Below are 23,919 nucleotides of genomic sequence, written 5' to 3'. Positions count from 1 at the left end.
CCAAACCAGTTGAATTAACCAAATTGCAGTCATGTGATCACATTACTCGTTGGCGACATGCGCCTTTAAACATTTTTTCCTAAACATCCAATGAAACCCCGCAAGTAAACAAAAGAAAAGGAAAAAACAGCAGACACTCAGCTGAAAAAACAGCTGGCATTCTGCGTCCTTCAGGCGTTTCAGCCGCTATTAAAAGCTTTGGTGTGCACGTCCCCTTAGTGACGTAACACATGCAGCCTCAACAGAGGGAATTTCATATTCAAAATAGAGTGAGCGATTAAACCTGAGGAGACTTTTATGCATTTTTACCCATATTACCTGTCTGTTTATATTTCAGTAAGTAACCCATTTCATTACGAGATGTGTGTACTACTGTATGTGAGTTAGTCCAGATTATTATTTTATGTATGTGTCTTATAATCTTAAATTAATTTGTCAAATTTATAGTAGATACTAGCCAAAATCCTCTGTTTAGAGAACAATGTCCTTATCCAAGAATACTTGTGATGCATAGGTAGAAATAAAGTGTTTTGTGTACAGTAAATAGATTTTTTGTAAACTCACAGCTTGGCAATGATTGTTGGCCTGAATACAAAGATGAACAGCACAGTGCAGATAAACTTTAGTGGCGTTAGAGTTGAAGATGAACATCCTGAAGGAGAAACGGCTGGATGTTGAGACACCATTCTGAAGAAGCTTCACTGTGTTATCATGTGGATTTGGACACCTGAGGATAAGGAGGATTATTTATTTAACCCATCGTCTTTAAAGACTTTACAGCAAACACAAAGAAATGTTTGTCTCTTACTCTCCAGTGATGAGATCCCAGCGCAGACTGTAATCTGGATCATTCACAGGTGTAGCCCAACATGTGTCAATCACTGTCACCAACTGTCGACTGTCAACCCCATCAACACGAACCTCAACAAAAATCTGCTGGTTGAGTTCTGCATCCACACTACCAGTGAAGGGCTGAGAGAACCCAACGTCATGATATGGGATCATTCGGACCTGATACATCCCTTGACCAACAAGATTCTTGTTCACACGACTGGGAAAACATCAACATAGATCAGTTAAAATAAATCTATGGAATAGAGCAACATGATCTCACAAAGTTTCGTGGGATAGTCACTAATTTTTCCGTGGCATTTTCACGGATCTCGGCATATTTCCGTGGCCCTGCCACAGACTTTCTTTTCCGTGGCATTCTCACGGATTGGTTTCTCAACTGATTTTTCCTATTTTCAAACCATTGTCGCTTCGGTTTAGGGTTAGATTTGGTGTTTGTGTTAGTTTGTCACTTTAACTATTGGTTTATACAATTTTTTCTGATGTGTTCTTTAATTTTTTCTAAACATTAATCAATTGTCGCCTGGCATTGGGGTTAGAGTTGGGTTTAGGTAGGAATGTCATTTTATGTAAATCTAACCCTAAACCGAAGCGACAATGGTAAGAAAATAGGACAAAACAGTTGAGTAACCAATCCGTGAGAATGCCACAGAAAAGAAAGTCTGTGGCAGGGCCATGGAAATATGCGGAGATCCGTGAGAATGGCACGGAAAAATGAGCAAAACATTCCGTGACTATGGCACGGAAATTCGTGAGATCAGGTTGAATAGAGACACTGATCTATATAATTGGATGACTGGATTGCGCAAAAAAAAACGTAACAGCATCGAAATTGGGTGATGTTTTCATGCACATTCAGTACTTAGAGTCGCCATGAAAATAAAACGAAAAACTATAATTTGTTTTGTAATAATGCATGTGCCCTCATAATCTTTAAAATGCAAATATCCTCCCCTCCTCAAAAACATCTGTCTTTACTTCTGGTCATATGGTATGGCAGGTGGGGGAGTCCGGGAGAAGATGTTTAAAATGTAAAATGGACAACTGTCAATACAGTAAATAAAGTAATGTAAATGCTGAGGACATTTCTATTTTAATAATGTACAGGGAGACTTTAGATATAAAAATGGAGACTGATAAAGTACTGTTTTATCATTGAAATCTGATAATGTCCTATCAATTTAATGGTGACACAGTGGATTCACAATCTTGACATCATTTATTAAGATAAGTGAATATAGCCTATTTGGGTATTATTCTTGTATATTGACTGTCTTTTATATGTGTAGCAAAGTAGAAATGCAGTCTGACCTCTCCAGTGGGTTGATTTCAATCATAGAAAGTGTTTGGGTTTGTGGGTAAACACAGCTGAAAGATATCTGCAGAATTCTTTCTCTGCTAATGAGACCTTCAGATGACCGTGGTGCTCCCAAAATAAAGTTCTCATAGATGATATGAGTGCCATTGGCCTGTGGATCACAAACATTGTTTTAAGTTAAAAATTAGAAAGAAATCAATGATTTAGAATTTTTTTTAGATTGAACAAATTGTGAAAAGGGTTCATTTCATTGAGCTGGTTTTAGCTGGTCTCCCAGCTTGGTTTTAGCTGGTATTGCTGTTGTAGCAAGCTGGTCTAGCTGTGTTTTAGTCACTTTTTAAGCTGCTCTAGCTGGACTTAGCTGGTCAGGCTGGAAGACAAGCTGACCCACTAGCTTGACCAACTTTTCCAGGCTGGGAGGACCAGTTTAGACCAGCAACTGCCACCTTAAACCAGCTAAAACCAGCTATCAGCTTATGCTGGTATTTGCTGTATTTTTCAGTAGGGATGGAAGTTATTGAGGTATAGATTGAGAGTATTTCAACACTACGTAGATATTGAGTCTCACCATAAGATTTGTACCACAGGTGTGTCCATTGTTATCAAAACTAAACTCCACTCGGCCGTTCTGGATGATTCCTCTGCAGCTGGGATCATTGAGGTGCAGGCCATGAGCTGAAAAACCAGCTTCAAAGAGCTGACAGCGAGATATAGATATAGATCCTGTACTGCTTTCACAGGTTTCAAAGAAATCTGAGAGATAAAAACAGATTGCGAAGATTAAGAAAATGAAGAAAATGTTTATATTTCAGATATTGTAAAGGGAAGATTCTAACCAAAAGAGTCAGGATCAGATCTGGTTTGGTTCTCATTGCATAAACAGCCGTAAACACCGTTGTTCTCTCCACACCATTCATCTTCAGTACAGTTGAGCTTAGAACAGGGATCTCTCTCAGCTAATTAGAAAACAGATGAAATAGATTATTATTTTATACAACACATAGACACATGACAAATTTTGGGTCCCCTGATTTATTATACATTTATGTTTGGGTTTACAGGTAAATTAAACTTAAAGGAGTTGTTAATTGACTTGACTATAGTAATTTTTTTCCTACTATGAAAAGTCAATGGGCCCCATTTATTTGAGTGAACTATTTTTTAAAAGGAAGTATTAAGCCAAAAATAAAGTAAAGTTTTGAATATGATGCTGTGGGATAGGTATCATGGTGGACAGATTGGTTTTGTTGCATGTTGAGAATTTTGACTTACGGCACTGCAGAGTGGAGCGCCATTCTGGGATCTGTGTGCCCAATACGACACAAGCCGCCTCATAAGCCTGAACAGCTGAACACAACATGCCATTTTGTGCTGTGTAGAGACACAGGTCATACACACAGGAGTAATAGTACGGTGCAGGGTCAACATGATGATGGCATTGCTGGAAGGGTCCGGTTGTGTTGGTGATAATACCGCACAGATCAGAATACTCCTGTTTGAATGGACACTCGTCAGGATCTCCGGTCCGATCGCTCGCACCACATCTGAAAAATAAACACAACAATCAAGAAAAATTTAGGTCAGTTTAATGTGCATCAACGCAATGTCTCAAAGACAAGAATGTGGTGCCAGTGCTGTTTTGGTTTTGTATCTTTGTAAAAGCATTGTAAATTCAAAATCTGATGTCCTCCTGAGGTTATAAGTATTTTTATCAATGAAGGTAAAACTGAACTGAATCAAATGGCATGAATTTCTTCATGCAAGTGTTTCACATACTGATTTAAACGTGCTACAGTATAGAAATACATTTGAATTGAATTGATTTCTTTGAATAAATATGAACCCCTCCAGAAGAGACATTTGTCCAGAAGCTGGAGCCACTACTTTAAAGTCCCACACATCTTACCCTGGTGTACTGGTGTCTGATATCCAGCTGTTACCAAAGTCATTATCATTAGGTGCAAGATCTCCGTTGGGTGATGCGATATCATCTGTTGGGTCTCCATTGTAATTGCCACACATTCCACATACGGATCCATGGAAACCTTGGCTCAGCCTGACTAGAAGGGTGCTATGACCATCAAAATGGACGGTGAATTCATTGAATGCATTCAAAACCACAAATCCCGGCTCCTCATATACTTCAACAAGATCTCTGATTTGGAAAGCTGATGAGTCAGTGGAGTTCCCATTAACCTGGATGGAAATTAAAGAATTAAATTCATTAAAAATTACAAATTTGGAGCAAACGAAAGATAAAGACAAATGTATTTGCTTTGACAATATAAAATCTAACTTACTTTAAGTCTTCTGTTCTGTCCAATAGTGATTTGTGCCTGTTGTCCATGGTGGGACAGCCAAACATCCACTACAGACACAAATGACACCGCCATGTTTCCACGGTGCCTGTTGGTGGCCACCACACGGAACTCCAGATCTTCATCAGTAGCGTTACCACAGGTCTGGGCGATCTCATATGAACACGTTCCCTGATAGAAATTGACACAATGCGTCAATAAGTACTTTTAAGTACTTTCACTAATATTCTGTCATGAGTTGGTAATAAAGTTGTGAGGACTTTGCTGTTTTGAACTTGATCAATTCATACCTGAAAGTGGGCCACAGCCCCATCAAAGGTGATGTAGTGAGGGTCACCCCATACTGTACACGTGGACATTTCGCCGTAGCAGCCACGATGTCCATTTCTGACTGTACACTCCATGGTCGGTGGGCAAGAGGATGCAGAACAACGCAGATCATTCGGGCCAAAACACTCACAGCGTTGAGAACATTCTGAATTCCAGAACTGTTCACCAATCTATTAAAAAATAATGATTGAACGTTCATTTCTTCAGCTAATTAAAAAAGGGATTACCATTGAGTGCCATGATGTCACCACATTTTCTTCTTTTTAGAACCACAAAAGGCAGTGCTCTGAAGACAGTAATAATCAACTAAAAAATGAAGAGTTTTGTTCCAAAACGGGTTAAATGCCATTAAAAAAAGTGTTAATGCCAAAACCTGTATTGTATCAGGTCAGTATTAAAAAGTTCATTTGTAATTTTACGCAAAATCCGATATACGCCATGTTATTCTGTAATCGTTTCTCCCATTTTTTTCCAATCGCGACAAACCGCAGTCCACCTTCTCTGCAGAATGCAATAAATTTGCTTAACCAATCACAGCGCACAATTCCACACTTTGTAAATAAATAGGGCAGCACTTTTAATACATAAATATGCTAGTTTTTCTCATCTACTTTGTACTTCATGATCAACTAACAACCAAAAACAAAATAATACTTTTGATGGCACTGGTTAACCTGTGGTGGGTTTCTGTGACGGAAAAGAAACGTAATCCATCAAATTCAAATAGTAAGGAAAAATGCAGGCTGTTGATTGTTCTCACACAACAGCATCAAGCTTCTGTCATGCTAACACATTGACCCAAGGGGATCTTATGAAAACCTTTCCATTATTTTACTTAAAGTCAACGAAAATCGAGCAGGAGCAAAACATTTTACAGCTGGTCGCTGTGAAAAAGTTCAGCAACGATGTCCCAAGGATGACAGCAACAATGACAGTTAGTGATGGGGATGAGTCCGCTTATGCCGAGTCTGAGTCAAGACCGAGTCTTTGAAGGGTCGAGTCCGAGACTGTTGGTTTTCAAATAGAGTTGAGTCTGAGTCAAGAGTCTTTAAAGGGACAATTCACCCATTTGCATAAATCTTTGTACAGTCAGAACATCAGTCATGTTTTTGAATGGTCATGCATCATTTTCTCAGTTGCTGCTGAGACAGGAGAAGTACAAATATGACACACTTTCAATAAAGATTAATGTTTCTATTTATGAAATTCTTCTTTAAGGAAGCAGATCCGACTCGAGACCAAATCCTTTATGAGTTGAGACCGAGTCGAGACCAAGACTATAAAACATATCAGTTTTCATATTCATGATTTAATATCACCCAAGTTAATAATCAACTGTTAGGCCTACAGACTAAGGTAGATTGGGAATTGTTTAGAGGAGCAGTCTTAACGTCTTGATATGGACTATGGCAGTATCTTTGTATTTCACCATGGGATGTCATTTTCAAATAATGCAATTCAACGTTGCATTGTGTTTAAAAAATGAGCCGGTCTCGAGGACTCTTTCTGAAATTACGAGTCCTGCTCTCACTGTGGTCCGAGAAGGAACGAGTCCGAGAAAGCAGAAATTGGTCTCGAGGCCGGACTTGAATACTACATAACTAATGACAGTGTTCTTAATATGACAAAGTAAGTGTTTGGATTAATGCCATTAATGTTTTTTTTTTGTTTTGTTTTTTTAATCAGTGTTTACCACTAGTCAAGTAAATGAATATAACATGGCAAAGATGAATGCACATTTATATACTAATTCAATAGATTTAGCATTTTGAAAACATGTAATGTAATTATAACCTAAAGATGCTCTGTTTTCATCTTGTCACTTTATTGGTATAAAAAACACATTTTTACCCAAATTAGTAAAAATGGATATATTGCGTTTTGGAACCAAACTCTTCAAATACAGTATATATCAAAAACAATTTTCTGATACCACCATTGGTCAATAGTATACAATAGTATAACCACAGTACTTGACATACTCATCCATAAAAAGAAATAACCTGTAACCAGTAAAGCTTATAAAAGCAAAGTTTAAATACTCACATCATGGTAGAATCCATCATACAAGCAGCCGCATTGCTCTACAGGTACACAGAGTCCTGAGCTCCTCACAAATCCATCATTACAGAAACAACCCTCTGAACATGTGTGTTCACAACTAGCATCAACACTGCTGGCACACGTATGACCACAGTCTGTGCCACACAACTCATAGTGACTGTTCTCTAACTGACACGGCATGACTGTCAATGAAACAAACAAAGTATATTTATCACAAAGATGAACAAAATTTAAAGATAGCAAAGCACTATACCATCAATTTTTTTCTTAGTATCTTTCACCCTGTATAATACACTTACTGTTGTTACAAACACTATGCAAAATAATTCAAATACATTAAGCAACATAGTTTGAATTACATTATGTGCTAATAACTGTTTCCCACTTCCAGTAACTTACCGCAGGATGCACTTTCTCTCCACGGGAAGACAACAGCATTGGCAGATTGACAAGCCCTCATATAGGATTCCAAAGAGTGGCACAAGACATCATTACTGTTTCCAGAGAGGCACACATCAAATGAACAGTCATTAAAGTATGCTTGTGGATCTACAACAGCATGGCAGAAGCTGAATGGGCCCTGGTTGTCCCTGATGATCTCACACAGACTTTGAGCAATGGTCTGATCTTGGCACAATGGACCATCATCTCCAGATCTATCACTGCATGGCACTTCATCCTCAACCTTCCATTCTGCTCCAAATTGATTTGCTGAAGGTGCCAAAGAACCTGAAGGAGTCATGAAGTCATCTTCTGTATGACCATTAAAGTTGCCACAGAGTCCACACGTAACTCCTCTGTAGTCTGCAGGTACAATGATGTTTACTGCCCAGAAGCCGTAAGTCACACTGAAACCAAAGTCAGTTGAAACAACTATTTGTGATCCAGTGGAGTAGACCGATACCCTGCCAGAGTCAAGTAGGATTGGGAGATTTCTGATCTCTCCATCAATCTAAATAGAACAAAACAGATAAGTTACACTAAGCAGACAAATTGTGACTAAATACAACTTAGCAAATAGTTGAGGACACCACACAAGCTTGCAAAAGTAATGCTTGTATCACTAATAAAAGGCATTATTAGGATTGAATTAATCATTAATTTAATTTTAAAATTTTTGTTTAGCACTGAAAATTATAATGATTGTATAATGTTTGCTTACCTGAACAGAAGAATAACCATTCATGTCCTGTGTCATGTTCACAAGATGCCCAGAGACATTGACAAAAACTTGAACGGTAACTGAAACTGTGGATCCCCACCACTCCTCATTTCGTGCGTCAACCTGGAAGACCGGAAGCCCACGAGTGTCATTACATACTGTGGCCAGCACATATCTGCATGTGCCCTGAAAATCAAAGTAGGTTCCATCAAAAGATACATAATGTGGGTCTCCTGAAGCAGAACAGCTAGCATGGGGATTGGGATGACAGCCGTACTCTCCATCCACCACACGGCAGACTTCTTGTTCACTGCAAGATGATGGTGTGCATTGGACATTTCCAGTAATTCCATCACAAACACACAAAGACTGACACTCTTCACCATGCCAGAACTGCTCTCCAGGCTGCCGATAACGTCCAGCATAGTGGCAACCACAACCTGTTGGAGGCACACACTGATCTCCATTCAGAACAAGTCCATCATTACACTGGCATCCCTCCTGGCACTGCAAGGTGTACTGAAAGGGAAATGAGAGACTAGGGCAGGACGCAGGACAGGATGTGCCACACAATTCATAATGGGTATTTAGTGGGCAGATGGGATCTGGAAACAAAGCATAATGGGAATCATGAGAATGAGCAATGCTATCAGCTCTTTGCAACTGAATGTAAAAGTAATTAATTAAGCAATAATCAGTTTTGAATCTGCAAATCTTATAAATTACAAGATACTAACCACAGTAGGTAATGCTCCTCCACTCTCCAACTGTGATGCCTTTCTGTTGGCAGAGCAGTGTGTATCCCCGCAGGGCCTCACATAGAGCCTCCCTGGCACCTCTTGTCTGCTCCAACATCTGAATGCAACCTTGTATGCGTTGTGAAGGGTCTAGTGTTCTGCTGCACTCAGCAAATGGTCCATCAGGCAATATCATGATGTTGCAATGCTCACTGAACTGACTGCTGTTCTGATATTGTCCTGGTTCCCAGAGGTCAGCTGGGTCCTCACACTGGGCTGATAGGGACCCATCACGCCAGCTGTCTGCAAATGTCTGGGTGTCGTTCTGTAGGACACCATCTGGGCTGTAAAACTCATCGTTAATGTTTTCATTGAAGTTCCCACATAGACCTCCGAGTGTACCACTGTAAGTGCTTGGTGCTGTTATTCGGACAATGTGTGGCCAGTCAGCTCTGATGGTCACCCCAAAGTTTGTTTCCAGAACAAATCCCCTCACACTGCTGTGATAGATGCGGATCTGACTGGAACCAACACTGATGGGCAAACCAACCATCTGTCCATCCACCTGTGTATGGGAATGGAGAACAAATGTTGAATGATCTAGCATATGAATGATTTAACGCTAGGTAAATTGTTTTTAATACAGGAAAAACTTAATAGAAAAAGCATTTTGGCTAACCTGTACATTGCTACCTTCTCCCATTTCTATGAGGACCTGAGTTCCTTCTGCCTCAAACTTCAGGAACCTAGCAAAACCTTGAAGGCCTCTAGGCACTTTCTCCACTGTCAAAGCAAAGGATGGCAGTTGGGATGGTGCCATAACCCTTGCAAGGGTCAGTCCACAAGCTCCAGGATATCTGAAAGTTTGTCCATCAAAGGTGTGATATGAACCCAGGCCTTCAACTGAACAAGTAGCATAGCTGGTGGGTCTGCAGCCTCTCTGACCATTATGAACTTCACACACCTCTGCTGGACCACACTGATGCTGAGAGCAGATCATTGTCATGCTGCTGCAAACACATTGCCTGCCACAGTCCTCATCCAACACTACTGACTGTCCCTCAGCATAATAGAATCCCTCAAAGGTGCACCCACAGGCTGCTTGAGGTACACATGTACCAGCACTGAGAATGTACCCATCATCACAGATACAGCTCTCCTGATTGGGCAATGGACAGTTCATTGGAGCAGAGGGATCACTGCAGGTGGCTGGACAACTTGTTCCTTGGGCCTCAAAGTGGCTGTGCTCAATAGGGCATTGAATCTCTGAAAAAAGGAGGGTGTAAGTAAAACATGCAAGAATCTCTGATCTTTCTCCTTGCACAGTGATTAAAGTTAAATGCAAATTGTCTTACCACAAAATCCCTGTTGTCTCCACTGGCCTAGTTGTACCCCCTGTTGTTGGCATTGAGCAGCATACACATTGAGAGCCTGACACAGAATTGGTTGGTATCCTCCTCCTAGGCAAAGATCGTAGACACAGTTCTCTACATACGTCTGTGGTGCAAGTACAGATTGGCAGGGAGCAAAAGGACCATAAACATCTCCAAGGATCCCACAGTGGTTTGTATCACTGTAAACACTGATATCATTGGTGCTACAATCAAGACAAGCCAGACCAGTGCACCTGACATTATGACATTCAGGGTCTGTGTCTCCCTCTACTTGCCAAGAGTTTGCAAAGTCCACATCTGAGCTCAGTATCTCTCCAGATGGAGAACGGAAATCATCTTCAGGATGCAGGTTAAAGTTTCCACACAAACCACATGTGGCATTCTGATATTCAAAAGGTACAGAGATTGTGACCCAGCTGTATGCATCATATGTAACCACCAAACCAAAGTCTATGCTGATGACCAAGGTGAAACCTGACTGATAGACCTGGATGGAGCCATTGTTCAGTGTGAATGGTGTTGCTCTAAAGGTACCATTAACCTGGACAATGTTGAGACAAGAGAATTTAAGAAGATGAAAAGATCCTCAATAACACATCACCATTATAACAATGTAGTAATAGTAATACCAACCTTTGCTTCATAATAGTGATCTTTAATCAGTTCAATTTCTTGGTCATACACAAACACTCTGACCATTCTAGTCCATGACACGTGTGTACTACCTCTATGGTCATTTTTGCCCTCAATGCGATAGTTTGGCAAGCCATTTCCACAAGCCTAAACAATGATACATCATCAGAATTATTAAAGAATTACAAATTCCATCACACAATTAGATGACAAATGTAAATACATAAACACTTTTGTTTCAAAAAGCTAACCTCAGAGAGAACATAAGTGCAAGTTCCCTGAAAGTGAAAAATCTGATTGTCAAAGGTGTAGTAGTGAGGATCTCCAGAGATGGTGCAGGTTTGTCTTGGAATGTTCTGACAAGAGTATTGGAAAGCTGCTGCACGGCATGCTTGGGAATAAGTGCAGGGTTCCAGACTGCACTGGAGGCCTCTGCTGGTACAGGTGCATCTCTCCTGACAGGTGGCATCACTCCAGAAAGAATCTCCCAATTGCACTGAAAAACCTGAAACAAAGACTTACTGTAAGTTTTGTGGATATAAACACCAAATATCTTTCTTTAAAGCACTGGAAGAAAATCAGCTTAGATCAGAATGAATTTTAAAGCTAGTCCAAGCTGATTCATGCTGCTTTGTTGTTCAGCATCCAAAACCCCTGATTAACAGTTGATTCTACTGAAGCTGGATAACCTAATGAGGCTTGCTGGTTAGGCAGCCAACCAATTTAAATGTTCAAGCACAAAGAAGCCATGCACATTAATATGGCAGCATTCTATGCTGAGGACTGCTACCCAAAACACAACATGTATGCGGTTTACAGTGATTGCTGGACTTTAAAACCTAGGTGCTTCACCATGTCAACAAATTGCTTGTCAGCTGTTAATATCAAATATGCACTGGGAAAACTGGGAAAATAAATTACCATTGAACTGACAGCCCTGTGGTCCATAATCTGTTCTGAAGGCCCATCTGCCTGTTACATTGACATTGCTGCTGTATGATAAGCCTGTGAAGTCAGTCTGGAGTGATCCAGTAATTGAGAAATAATAGCTGGAGTCCATGTTGTCATAACCAGCCTAAAAAAAGATCCAGATGTCTACTTAGTTTGTTACAGATAATACAATTAGATTCGATTTTCTTTTATTAGATTTTCATAATGTGCATACCTGTACATATCGCTGTGATGGAGCAATTCTACCATAGTTCATTAAAACAAATGAGAGATGGCCATTTGAAATCAAAACCACTTGGAAAGATGTTTCCTGTAAGTATATAAGAAGTTTTCAATATTGAAAGGTTTAGTCATCGTTTTGTTATTTAAATGTTTTATTGGACAAAAGTGAACTGGGTTTCTTACAGTTCCTGAATATGAATAATATGCCACTCTGTCCCAAGTTGCAACAAAGACCCATGAAGCAGAAAAGCTCAGATCAGGGAAGTATTGATTTATGTCTTGTGTAGCTTGTGTGAGGACATCGCCAGAGGTGTACTGCTGATATGAGATCACACCGTTACCACGGTTATCAATATCAGTCCAGAATGGAGCGATGATGTCTTTGCCATCATGACCTGGAAAGCTGTATGGGGAGTAGCTGTACCATGGTCCATCAAAAGTCAAGTGTCCATTGTTGTTGACCTGAGAAACATGGATTTATTATGATGAACAGAATCCTTAAAACATCATCCCCTAATCTTTTAGATCTAAACAGATTCATAAATAATGAATTTCAAAAGGTTTACTTACATAGATTTGGTTGTATGTGTGTCCAAAAAATATAAATGGTTGCAGGAGGTAAATGACTGCAGAACTTCCATCATCAGAGCGTTCATTTACTGTGTCTCCAGATCCAAATGGGTAAAATGGGACTGAAACAAAGTATATATAATATTACATACAGTACATACAAATATATACAGCATTTCAGTGACCAGCATCATGCATATAATCAGGTCAATTAAAATCAGATCATCCTCTTCTGTTCCACTATTCTTTAGTATATCATATTATTTTCTGCCCTGTAAAATTGACTTCTTTCTTTTCTCTTTGTATGATTGTTGTTTGTTTATCTCTGTAAGGCTCTATCTGTATATCTTTGGTCATTGAAAGAAACAATGGATATAACAGGATAAGGCCAACATATACTATAATAACAATAATATTAAATTGCACAGTATGTCTAAAATCAAACACAAATCATCAATTGTGATCTGCAAAGGAACTAGTTCAACACAGATTTCACACACACTTTTATTCAATTTTATACAGTCACTCCTCAGGCAATTCAGTAAGACAGTCCTCCAACAGAAGATACAGCACATACCAGTTATATTGTCAGTGGTTTCAACAGTAGTATGAGTAAAGCCTCGACCATCTACGTAAAAGAAATGAACAAACATCAAATGAAGAACTAATAAAGAAAAAACTTGAAAGGTTTTGGCACTGATGTAAACACCATTTGTCAATTCAGTAATACAGTCCTCCAGACTGTAATCCATCAGACTGTACATACCTGTGTCAGTGGTTTCTCTAATTGAAGTTGTCGTCGGTACAACAGTAGTAGGAGTAAAGCCCCAACCATCTAAAAGAAATAAACAACAATAAATAAAGTTTTTTATTATGTACTGTATTTTTGAATTGTTGATCATAAAACCCCAAAACAACTGCTTGTCTTGCTTGTTTACTATTATGTTCCTTTACAATATATAATGATAAAAATATAAAACCAGACAGCTTATCACCATAGCAGCCACGATGTCCATTTCTGACTGTACACTCCATAGTCGGTGGGCAAGAGTATGCAGAACAACGCAGATCATTTGGGCCAAAACACTCACAGTATTGAGAACACTCTGAACTTAAGAACTGTTCACCAATCTATTAAAACATAACAATTATTACATTTTAATTTTGTAACAAATTAGTTTACCAATAAATGCATTACTGTCACCAACTTTTGTTCTGTAAAGAAGCACAACATGTAGTAATTACAAAAATCAACTACCAAGTACTCCATATGTCAAAGTACTATTGTGATACCACCATTGCAACATTTGACACTTAACATACTGTCTGTACTTTCACTACTTCTCCATTTGATAGAATATATTTTGACTTGATATACTGAAGCTTACATTAACATAAAAAACAAAGTTAAAACACTCACATGATAGTAGAATCCATCATACAAGCAGCCGCATTGCTCTACAGGTACACAGAGTCCTGAGCTCCTCACAAATCCATCATTACAGAAACAACCCTCTGAACATGTGTGTTCACAACTAGCATCAACACTGCTTGCACACGTATGACCACAGTCTGTGCCACACAACTCATAGTGACTGTTCTCTAACTGACACGGCATGACTGTCAATAAAACAAACAATATATATTCATCACAAAGATGAGAAAAATGTAAAGATAGCAAAGTACTATATCATCAAATTATTTGTTAGGGTCATACAGTACAACCTTTATGATAAACTTACTGTATTTGTTTATTTTAGAAATAAAATGAAAGTAAGACAAATATCCAAGCAACACATTTTGAATTACATTTTGGGTAAAATAAACTGGTATTTTCCCACTTCCAGTCACTTACCACAGGATGCACTTTCTCTCCAGGGGAAGACAACAACATTGGCAGATTGACAAGCCCTCATATAGGATTCCAAAGAGTGACACAAGACATCATTACTGTTTCCAGAGAGGCACACATCAAATGAACAGTCATTAAAGTATGCTTGTGGATCTACAACAGCATGGCAGAAGCTGAATGGGCCCTGGTTGTCCCTGATGATCTCACACAGACTTTGAGCAATGGTCTGATCTTGGCACAATGGATCTGGATCATTTCCAGATCTATCATTGCATTGCACTTCCTCCTCAACCTTCCATTCTGCCCCAAACTGATCTGCTGATGGTGCCAAAGAACCTGAAGGAGTCATGAAGTCATCTTCTGTATGACCATTAAAGTTGCCACAGAGTCCACACGTAACTCCTCTGTAGTCTGCAGGTACAATGATGTTTACTGCCCAGAAGCCGTAAGTCACACTGAAACCAAAGTCAGTTGAAACAACTATTTGTGATCCAGTAGAGTAGACCGATACCCTGCCAGAGTCAAGTAGGATTGGGAGATTTCTGATCTCTCCATCAATCTAAATAGAAAAAAACAGATAAGTTACACTAAGCAGACAAATTGTGACTAAATACAACTTAGCGAATAGTTGAGGACATCACACAAGCTTGCAAAAGTAGTGCTTGTATCACTAATAAAAGGCATTATTAGGATTGAATTAATCATTAATTTAATTTTAAAATTTTTGTTTAGCACTGAAAATTATAATGATTGTATAATGTTTGCTTACCTGAACAGAAGAATAACCATTCATGTCCTGTGTCATGTTCACAAGATGCCCAGAGACATTGACAAAAACTTGAACGGTAACTGAAACTGTGGATCCCCACCACGCCTCATTTCGTGCGTCAACCTGGAAGACCGGAAGCCCACGAGTGTCATTACATACTGTGGCCAGCACATATCTGCATGTGCCCTGAAAATCAAAGTAGGTTCCATCAAAAGATACATAATGTGGGTCTCCTGAAGCAGAACAGCTAGCATGGGGATTGGGATGACAGCCGTACTCTCCATCCACCACACGGCAGACTTCTTGTTCACTGCAAGATGATGGTGTGCATTGGACATTTCCAGTAATTCCATCACAAACACACAACGACTGACACTCTTCACCATGCCAGAACTGCTCTCCAGGCTGCCGATAACGTCCAGCATAGTGGCAACCACAACCTGTTGGAGGCACACACTGATCTCCATTCAGAACAAGTCCATCATTACACTGACATCCCTCCTGGCACTGCAAGGTGTACTGAAAGGGAAATGAGAGACTAGGGCAGGACGCAGGACAGGTTGTGCCACACAATTCATAATGGGTATTGAGTGGACAGATGGGATCTGGAAACAAAGCATAATGGGAATCATGAGAATGAGCAATGCTATCAGCACTTTGCAACTGAATGTAAAAGTAATTAATTAAGCAATAATCAGTTTTGAATCTGCAAATCTCATAAGTTACAAGATACTTACCACAGTAGGTAATGCTCCTCCACTCTCCAACTGTGATGCCTTTCTGTTGGCAGAGCAGTGTGTATCCCCGCAGGGCCTCACATAGAGCCTCCCTGGCACCTCTTGTCTGCTCCAACATCTGAATGCAACCTTGTATGCGTTGTGAAGGGTCTAGTGTTCTGCTGCACTCAGCAAATGGTCCATCAGGCAACATCATGATGTTGCAATGCTCACTGAACTGACTGCTGTTCTGATATTGTCCTGGTTCCCAGAGGTCAGCTGGGTCCTCACAGTGGGCTGATAGGGACCCATCACGCCAGCTGTCTGCAAATGTCTGGGTGTCGTTCTGTAGGACACCATCTGGGCTGTAAAACTCATCGTTAATGTTATCATTGAAGTTCCCACATAGACCTCCGAGTGTACCACTGTAAGTGCTTGGTGCTGTTATTCGGACAATGTGTGGCCAGTCAGCTCTGATGGTCACCCCAAAGTTTGTTTCCAGAACAAATCCCCTCACACTGCTGTGATAGATGCGGATCTGACTGGAACCAACACTGATGGGCAAACCAACCATCTGTCCATCCACCTGTGTATGGGAATGGAGAACAAATGTTGAATGATCTAGCGTATGGATGATTTAACGCTAGGTAAATTGTTTTTAATACAGGAAAAACTTATTAGAAAAAGCATTTTGGCTAACCTGTACATTGCTACCTTCTCCCATTTCTATGAGGACCTGAGTTCCTTCTGCCTCAAACTTCAGGAACCTAGCAAAACCTTGAAGGCCTCTAGGCACTTTCTCCACTGTCAAAGCAAAGGATGGCAGTTGGGATGGTGCCATAACCCTTGCAAGGGTCAGTCCACAAGCTCCAGGATATCTGAAAGTTTGTCCATCAAAGGTGTGATATGAACCCAGGCCTTCAACTGAACAAGTAGCATAGCTGGTGGGTCTGCAGCCTCTCTGACCATTATGAACTTCACACACCTCTGCTGGACCACACTGATGCTGAGAGCAGATCATTGTCATGCTGCTGCAAACACATTGCCTGCCACAGTCCTCATCCAACACTACTGACTGTCCCTCAGCATAATAGAATCCCTCAAAGGTGCATCCACAGGCTGCTTCAGGTACACATGTCCCAGCACTGAGAATGTACCCATCGTCACAGATACAGCTCTCCTGACTGGGCAATGGACAGTTCATTGGAGCAGAGGGATCACTGCAGGTGGCTGGGCAGCTTGTTCCTTGGGCCTCAAAATGACTGTGCTCAATAGGACATTGAATCTCTGAAAAAGGGAGCGTGTAAGTAAAAACATGCAACAATCTCTGATCTTTCTCCTTGCACAGTGATTAAAGTTAAATGCAAATTGTCTTACCACAAAATCCCTGTTGTCTCCACTGGCCTAGTTGTACCCCCTGTTGTTGGCATTGAGCAGCATACACATTGAGAGCCTGACACAGAATTGGTTGGTATCCTCCTCCTAGGCAGAGATCGTAGACACAGTTCTCTACATACGTCTGTGGTGCAAGCAAAGAGTGGCAGGCGGCAAAAGGACCAAAAACATCTCCTAGGATCCCGCAGTGGTTTGTATCACTGTAAACACTCATGTCATCTGTATTACAATTAGCACAAGCCAGACCAGTGCACCTGACAATATGACATTCAGGGTCTGTGTCTCCCTCTACCTGCCACGAGTTGGCAAAGTCCACATCTGAGCTCAGTATCTCTCCAGAAGGAGAACGGAAATCATCTTCAGGATGCAGGTTAAAGTTTCCACACAAACCACATGTGGCATTCTGATATTCAAAAGGTACAGAGATTGTGACCCAGCTGTATGCATCATATGTAACCACCAAACCAAAGTCTATGCTGATGACCAAGGTGAAACCTGACTGATAGACCTGGATGGAGCCATTGTTCAGTGTGAATGGTGTTGCTGTAAAGGTACCGTTAACCTGGACAATGTTGAGACAAGAGAATTTAGGAAGATGAAAAGATGATCAATATCATATCACCATTATAGCAATGTAGTATTAGTATAAAATAATACCAACCTTTGCCTCATAATAGTGATCTTTAATCAGTTCAATTTCTTGATCATACACAAACACTCTGACCATTCTAGTCCATGACACATGTGTACTACCTCTATGATCGTTTTTGCCCTCAATGCGATAGTATGGCAAACCATTTCCACAAGCCTAAAAAATGATACAAGTTCAGAATCATTGAAGAATTTCAAAATCCATCACACCCTTCTTATAAAACATAAATTCATAGAAACATTTGTTTCACAAAGCTAACCTCAGAGAGAACGTAGGTGCATGTTCCCTGAAAGTGAAAAATCTGATTGTCAAAGGTGTAGTAGTGAGGATCTCCTGCGATGGTGCAGGTTTGTCTTGGAATGTTCTGACAAGAGTATTGGAAAGCTGCTGCACGGCATGCTTGGGAATAAGTGCAGGGTTCCAGACTGCACTGGAGGCCTCTGCTGGTACAGGTGCATCTCTCCTGACAGGTGGCATCACTCCAGAAAGAATCTCCCAATTGCACTGAAAAACCTGAAACAAAGACTTACTGTAGGTTTTGTTGATATAAACAACAAATATCATTCTTTAAAGCACTGGAAGAGAACCAGCTTAGATCAACATGAGTTTTAAAGCTAATCCAAGCTGATTCATTCTGCTTTGTTGTTCAGCATCCACAACTGCTGATTTAGAGTTTGTTTCTGATGAAGCTGGCAAACCAAATGACACTTGCTGCAGTTTCTTGGCCATGAGTGGACCCTAGGGGGTGTGGCCCGGCCACTTAAGTGACAGTGCTCCCTTACTTCTTGAAATAATAATGAACTTAATCATAAAAGAACTGTGTTGAAATTTAATTTGGTTATACAATGAATACTGATTAAAATGAAAAGTATAATTACAAAAATAATAATTAAAATACTAACCCATAATGCAATGCTAACATAGCCATTTACATACACGCAGCTACTTCATTTGAATAACACAAAGTTTGTTAATATATTCCCAGTGTATTGTCTGCACTGTAAGTTACTGTCATGTTCGGGCCTGAATCGCAATGCGTGAGAACTCATTCTCTGTTCTTAATAATGTTTTTATGGACCAGAGATGAGCCATGAGCCACACTCGTAAGTCTCAGCATTTGAGCGAGACAAAGAAATTTTGCGACAAATAAAAGGACCTTTTTTAAAAAAGTTTTAAAAAGTCCTCTTGTCGCCTGCAGCTCTTCTAAAGATAAATATGCCTGTCAGTGACATTGTTTTATTAATATTAATATAAGGTTAACTTATAGTCCTCAGTTTATTTATTTCTGATATTTTAAAGGTGACATAGAATGACTGAACGGGGTATTTATCCTTGTTATCTGATGTGACATGTAGACAAATTATTATTTTTTGGGGGGTCTGTAATGCCTTAGAAGCGTCCTAAAAACCTCTCTCAGATAGCTCTATTAGGGTGGGGGATTTTAAACAAGTGGTTTTGCACCTATTTGGCTCCCCCTACTGGCTTAACTTGCAATCGCATTACTGATTGGCTGACTTTGCTGCCACTCAAAAAATTTAGCCAATTAATTTAAAGTGGAGGGGCAGTGAGGTGCCTGTGATGTCATAAGCATCAGTTTTTCAGATTGGGCCGTTTTCTGGCTGACATTTCTAAAAGAGGAATTTCTATGAGACTGAGATGTTCAGCATGTCTAGCACTTTTTGTATGTTCGTGAATGCGGGTAGACTACCATTATTCAAGAAAGACAAGGTAAAAATGGTTTTTCATTCTCTGTCCCCTTTAACCTTTATGATAAAATAAATGTACACATTGACTTAAGTAACAATATCCCACAACAACTCTTTTCTTTAAAATACATGCTCATAGTTGCTGTACACTCGCAGCAGTAGCCTACTTTCAGTTTTAGTAGTGAAACGTATCCAGACCTCTTTTTCACATGCTGTTGCCATGGTAAATTGTAATGTCAGAGTTTCATTGATGATGGATTTTAATAGTGTTTGTGCACTTGCTTAACTCAGAGTCAACCTACTTAGAGTCGATTGAACTAACTAATTTCAGATGTTCTGTAACCAAAAGCTCACAGTTTCCCATCTCAGAGTAAGTCCACTCAGAGTTTAACTTAGAGTTGGTTGAACCTCCTTACTGAAATGGGCCCCTCATATCTTCACCATGTCAACAAATTGTTTGTCAACTGTTATAAATATAAATAATGTAATATTAAATATGCACTTGGAAAATAAAATACCATTGAACTGACAGCCCTGTGGTCCATAATCTGTTCTGAAGGCCCATCTGCCTGTTACATTGACATTGGTGCTGTGTGTTAAGCCTGTGAAGTCAGTCTGGAGTGATCCAGTAATTGAGAAATAATAGCTGGAGTCCATGTTTTCATAACCGGCCTAATGTTAAGAAAAAAGATCCAGATGTCTACTTAGTCATTTAGTTACAGATAATAAAATTAAATTGGATTTTCTTTTATTAGCACAGCAACATCACCAGTGTTAAATCTACACTGCTTTTGTTTATATGGGTACCACCAGACCTGGTGTTACCCATATATACACCAGGAGTGTACATTTAACACTGGTGATTTTGCTGTGAGGTTTTCATAATGTGCATACCTGTACATATCGCTGTGATGGAGCAATTCTACCATAGTTCATTAAAACAAATGAGAGATGGCCATTTGAAATCAAAACCACTTGGAATGATGTTTTCTGTAAGTATATAAGCAGTTTTTTAATATTGAAAAGTTTAGTCACCGTTTTGTTATTTAAATGTTTATTGGATAGAAGTTAATTGAGTCTCTTACAGTTCCTGAATATGGAAAATATGCCACTCTGTCCCAAGTTGCAACAAAGACCCATGAAGCAGAGAAGCTCAGATCAGGGAAGTATTGATTTATGTCTTGTGTAGCTTGTGTCAAGACATCGCCAGAGGTGTACTGCTGATATGAGATCACACCGTTCCCACGATTATCAAGATCAGTCCAGAATGGAGCGATGATGTCTTTGCCACCATGAGCTGGGAAGCTGTATGGAGACCAGCTGTACCAAGATCCATCAAAAGTCAAGTGTCCATTGTTGTTTACCTAAGAAACATGGATTTATTATGATGGACAGAATCTTTAAAACATCATCCCCTAATCTTTTGGATCATTTCAAAAGGTTTACTTACATAAATTTGGTTGTATGTGTGTCCAAAAAATATAAACGGTTGGAGGAGGTAGATGACTGCAGAACTTCCATCATCAGAGCGTTCATTTACTGTGTCTCCAGATCCAAATGGGTAAAATGGGACTGAAACAAAGTATATATAATATTACATACAGTACATACAAATATATACAGCATTTCAGTGACCAGCATCATGCATATAATCAGGTCAATTAAAATCAGATCATCCTCTTCTGTTCCACTATTCTTTAGTATATCATATTATTTTCTGCCCTGTAAAATTTACTTCTTTCTTTTCTCTTTGTATGATTGTTGTTTGTTTATCTCTGTAAGGCTCTATCTGTATATCTTTGGTCATTGAAAGAAACAATGGATATAACAGGATAAGGCCAACATATACTATAATAACAATAATATTAAATTGCACAGTATGTCTAAAATCAAACACAAATCATCAATTGTGATCTGCAAAGGAACTAGTTCAACACAGAATTCATGGAACACACACACACACACACACACACACACACACACACACACACACACACACACACACACACACACACACATTCTGGTTTCCATGTTTTGTGGGGACAATCCATAGACGTAATGCATTTTATACCATACAAACTGTATATTCTATTCCCCTTACCTACCCCATTCCCTAACCCCAACCATCACAGAAATCTTTCTGATACTTCACATTTTCAAAATACATCATTTTGTCTGATTTATAAGCTTGTTTCCTCATGGGGACGTCAAAATGTCCCCACAAGGTCACAAAAACACTGGTATTCCTATCTTTGTGGGGACAATTGGTCCCCACAACGTGATAATTACCAGGTACACACACACACACACACACACACACACACACACACACACACACACACACACACACACACACACACACTTTTATTCAATTTTATACAGTCACTCCTCAAGCAATTTAGTAAGACAGTCCTCCAACAGAAGATACAGCACATACCAGTTATATTGTCAGTAGTTTCAACAGTAGTATGAGTTAATCCCCGACCATCTACGTAAAAAAAAGGAACAAACATCAAATGAAGAACTAATAAAGAAAAAACTTGAAAGGTTTTGGCACTGACGTAAACACAATTTGTCAATTCAGTAATACAGTCCTCCAGACTGTAATCCATCAGACTGTACATACCTGTGTCAGTGGTTTCTCTAATTGAAGTTGTCGTCGGTACAACAGTAGTAGGAGTAAAGCCCCAACCATCTAAAAGAAATAAACAACAATAAATAAAGTTTTTTATTATGTACTGTATTTTTGAATTGTTGATCATAAAACCCCAAAACAACTGCTTGTCTTGCTTGTTTACTATTATGTTCCTTTACAATATATAATGATAAAAATATAAAACCAGACAGCTTATCACCATAGCAGCCACGATGTCCATTTCTGACTGTACACTCCATAGTCGGTGGGCAAGAGTATGCAGAACAACGCAGATCATTCGGGCCAAAACACTCACAGTATTGAGAACACTCTGAACTTAAGAACTGTTCACCAATCTATTAAAACATAACAATTATTACATTTTAATTTTGTAACAAATTAGTTTACCAATAAATGCATTACTGTCACCAACTTTTGTTCTGTAAAGAAGCACAACATGTAGTAATTACAAAAATCAACTACCAAGTACTCCATATGTCAAAGTACTATTGTGATACCACCATTGCAACATTTGACACTTAACATACTGTCTGTACTTTCACTACTTCTCCATTTGATAGAATATATTTCGACTTGATATACTGAAGCTTACATTAACATAAAAAACAAAGTTAAAACACTCACATGATAGTAGAATCCATCATACAAGCAGCCGCATTGCTCTACAGGTACACAGAGTCCTGAGCTCCTCACAAATCCATCATTACAGAAACAACCCTCTGAACATGTGTGTTCACAACTAGCATCAACACTGCTTGCACACGTATGACCACAGTCTGTGCCACACAACTCATAGTGGCTGTTCTCTAACTGACACGGCATGACTGTCAATAAAACAAACAATATATATTCATCACAAAGATGAGAAAAATGTAAAGATAGCAAAGTACTATATCATCAAATTATTTGTTAGGGTCATACAACCTTTATGATAAACTTACTGTATTTGTTTATTTTAGAAATAAAATGAAAGTAAGACAAATATCCAAGCAACACATTTTGAATTACATTTTGGGTAAAATAAACTGGTATTTTCCCACTTCCAGTCACTTACCACAGGATGCACTTTCTCTCCAGGGGAAGACAACAACATTGGCAGATTGACAAGCCCTCATATAGGATTCCAAAGAGTGACACAAGACATCATTACTGTTTCCAGAGAGGCACACATCAAATGAACAGTCATTAAAGTATGCTTGTGGATCTACAACAGCATGGCAGAAGCTGAATGGGCCCTGGTTGTCCCTGATGATCTCACACAGACTTTGAGCAATGGTCTGATCTTGGCACAATGGATCTGGATCATTTCCAGATCTATCATTGCATTGCACTTCCTCCTCAACCTTCCATTCTGCCCCAAACTGATCTGCTGATGGTGCCAAAGAACCTGAAGGAGTCATGAAGTCATCTTCTGTATGACCATTAAAGTTGCCACAGAGTCCACACGTAACTCCTCTGTAGTCTGCAGGTACAATGATGTTTACTGCCCAGAAGCCGTAAGTCACACTGAAACCAAAGTCAGTTGAAACAACTATTTGTGATCCAGTAGAGTAGACCGATACCCTGCCAGAGTCAAGTAGGATTGGGAGATTTCTGATCTCTCCATCAATCTAAATAGAAAA

At 39.5% G+C, this 23,919-nt stretch overlaps 1 protein-coding gene across 9 annotated transcripts in view; it reads right to left on the bottom strand.

The window, feature by feature from the left end:
• LOC135743114 (IgGFc-binding protein-like) overlaps positions 1–23,919 on the bottom strand; it is a 58,924-nt gene that overhangs the window by 1,193 nt on the left and 33,812 nt on the right. For all 9 annotated transcript variants that reach the window (XM_065260667.1, XM_073814960.1, XM_073814964.1 and 6 more), the window contains 41 exons: positions 23,352–23,907; positions 22,922–23,121; positions 22,497–22,632; positions 22,268–22,336; positions 22,079–22,129; positions 21,092–21,213; positions 20,727–21,005; positions 20,536–20,631; positions 20,160–20,313; positions 18,195–18,448; positions 17,945–18,091; positions 17,266–17,845; positions 16,589–17,175; positions 15,910–16,474; positions 15,173–15,777; positions 14,407–14,962; positions 13,972–14,171; positions 13,547–13,682; positions 13,318–13,386; positions 13,129–13,179; positions 12,552–12,673; positions 12,165–12,443; positions 11,974–12,069; positions 11,730–11,883; positions 11,060–11,313; positions 10,809–10,955; positions 10,137–10,716; positions 9,461–10,047; positions 8,782–9,346; positions 8,045–8,649; positions 7,282–7,834; positions 6,865–7,064; positions 4,779–4,988; positions 4,471–4,659; positions 4,077–4,366; positions 3,443–3,714; positions 3,007–3,126; positions 2,739–2,923; positions 2,164–2,321; positions 809–1,051; positions 565–727 (listed from right to left, as the gene is read on the bottom strand). In XM_065260667.1, the coding sequence (XP_065116739.1) occupies positions 565–727; positions 809–1,051; positions 2,164–2,321; positions 2,739–2,923; positions 3,007–3,126; positions 3,443–3,714; positions 4,077–4,366; positions 4,471–4,659; positions 4,779–4,988; positions 6,865–7,064; positions 7,282–7,834; positions 8,045–8,649; positions 8,782–9,346; positions 9,461–10,047; positions 10,137–10,716; positions 10,809–10,955; positions 11,060–11,313; positions 11,730–11,883; positions 11,974–12,069; positions 12,165–12,443; positions 12,552–12,673; positions 13,129–13,179; positions 13,318–13,386; positions 13,547–13,682; positions 13,972–14,171; positions 14,407–14,962; positions 15,173–15,777; positions 15,910–16,474; positions 16,589–17,175; positions 17,266–17,845; positions 17,945–18,091; positions 18,195–18,448; positions 20,160–20,313; positions 20,536–20,631; positions 20,727–21,005; positions 21,092–21,213; positions 22,079–22,129; positions 22,268–22,336; positions 22,497–22,632; positions 22,922–23,121; positions 23,352–23,907 (11,385 nt within the window). The remainder of the gene's footprint in view (positions 1–564; positions 728–808; positions 1,052–2,163; positions 2,322–2,738; positions 2,924–3,006; positions 3,127–3,442; positions 3,715–4,076; positions 4,367–4,470; positions 4,660–4,778; positions 4,989–6,864; positions 7,065–7,281; positions 7,835–8,044; positions 8,650–8,781; positions 9,347–9,460; positions 10,048–10,136; positions 10,717–10,808; positions 10,956–11,059; positions 11,314–11,729; positions 11,884–11,973; positions 12,070–12,164; positions 12,444–12,551; positions 12,674–13,128; positions 13,180–13,317; positions 13,387–13,546; positions 13,683–13,971; positions 14,172–14,406; positions 14,963–15,172; positions 15,778–15,909; positions 16,475–16,588; positions 17,176–17,265; positions 17,846–17,944; positions 18,092–18,194; positions 18,449–20,159; positions 20,314–20,535; positions 20,632–20,726; positions 21,006–21,091; positions 21,214–22,078; positions 22,130–22,267; positions 22,337–22,496; positions 22,633–22,921; positions 23,122–23,351; positions 23,908–23,919) is intronic.

Source organism: Paramisgurnus dabryanus, chromosome 1, assembly GCF_030506205.2.
Source record: "Paramisgurnus dabryanus chromosome 1, PD_genome_1.1, whole genome shotgun sequence".
NCBI lineage: Eukaryota > Metazoa > Chordata > Actinopteri > Cypriniformes > Cobitidae > Paramisgurnus > Paramisgurnus dabryanus.
This window is presented reverse-complemented; position numbering and strand designations above follow the sequence as displayed.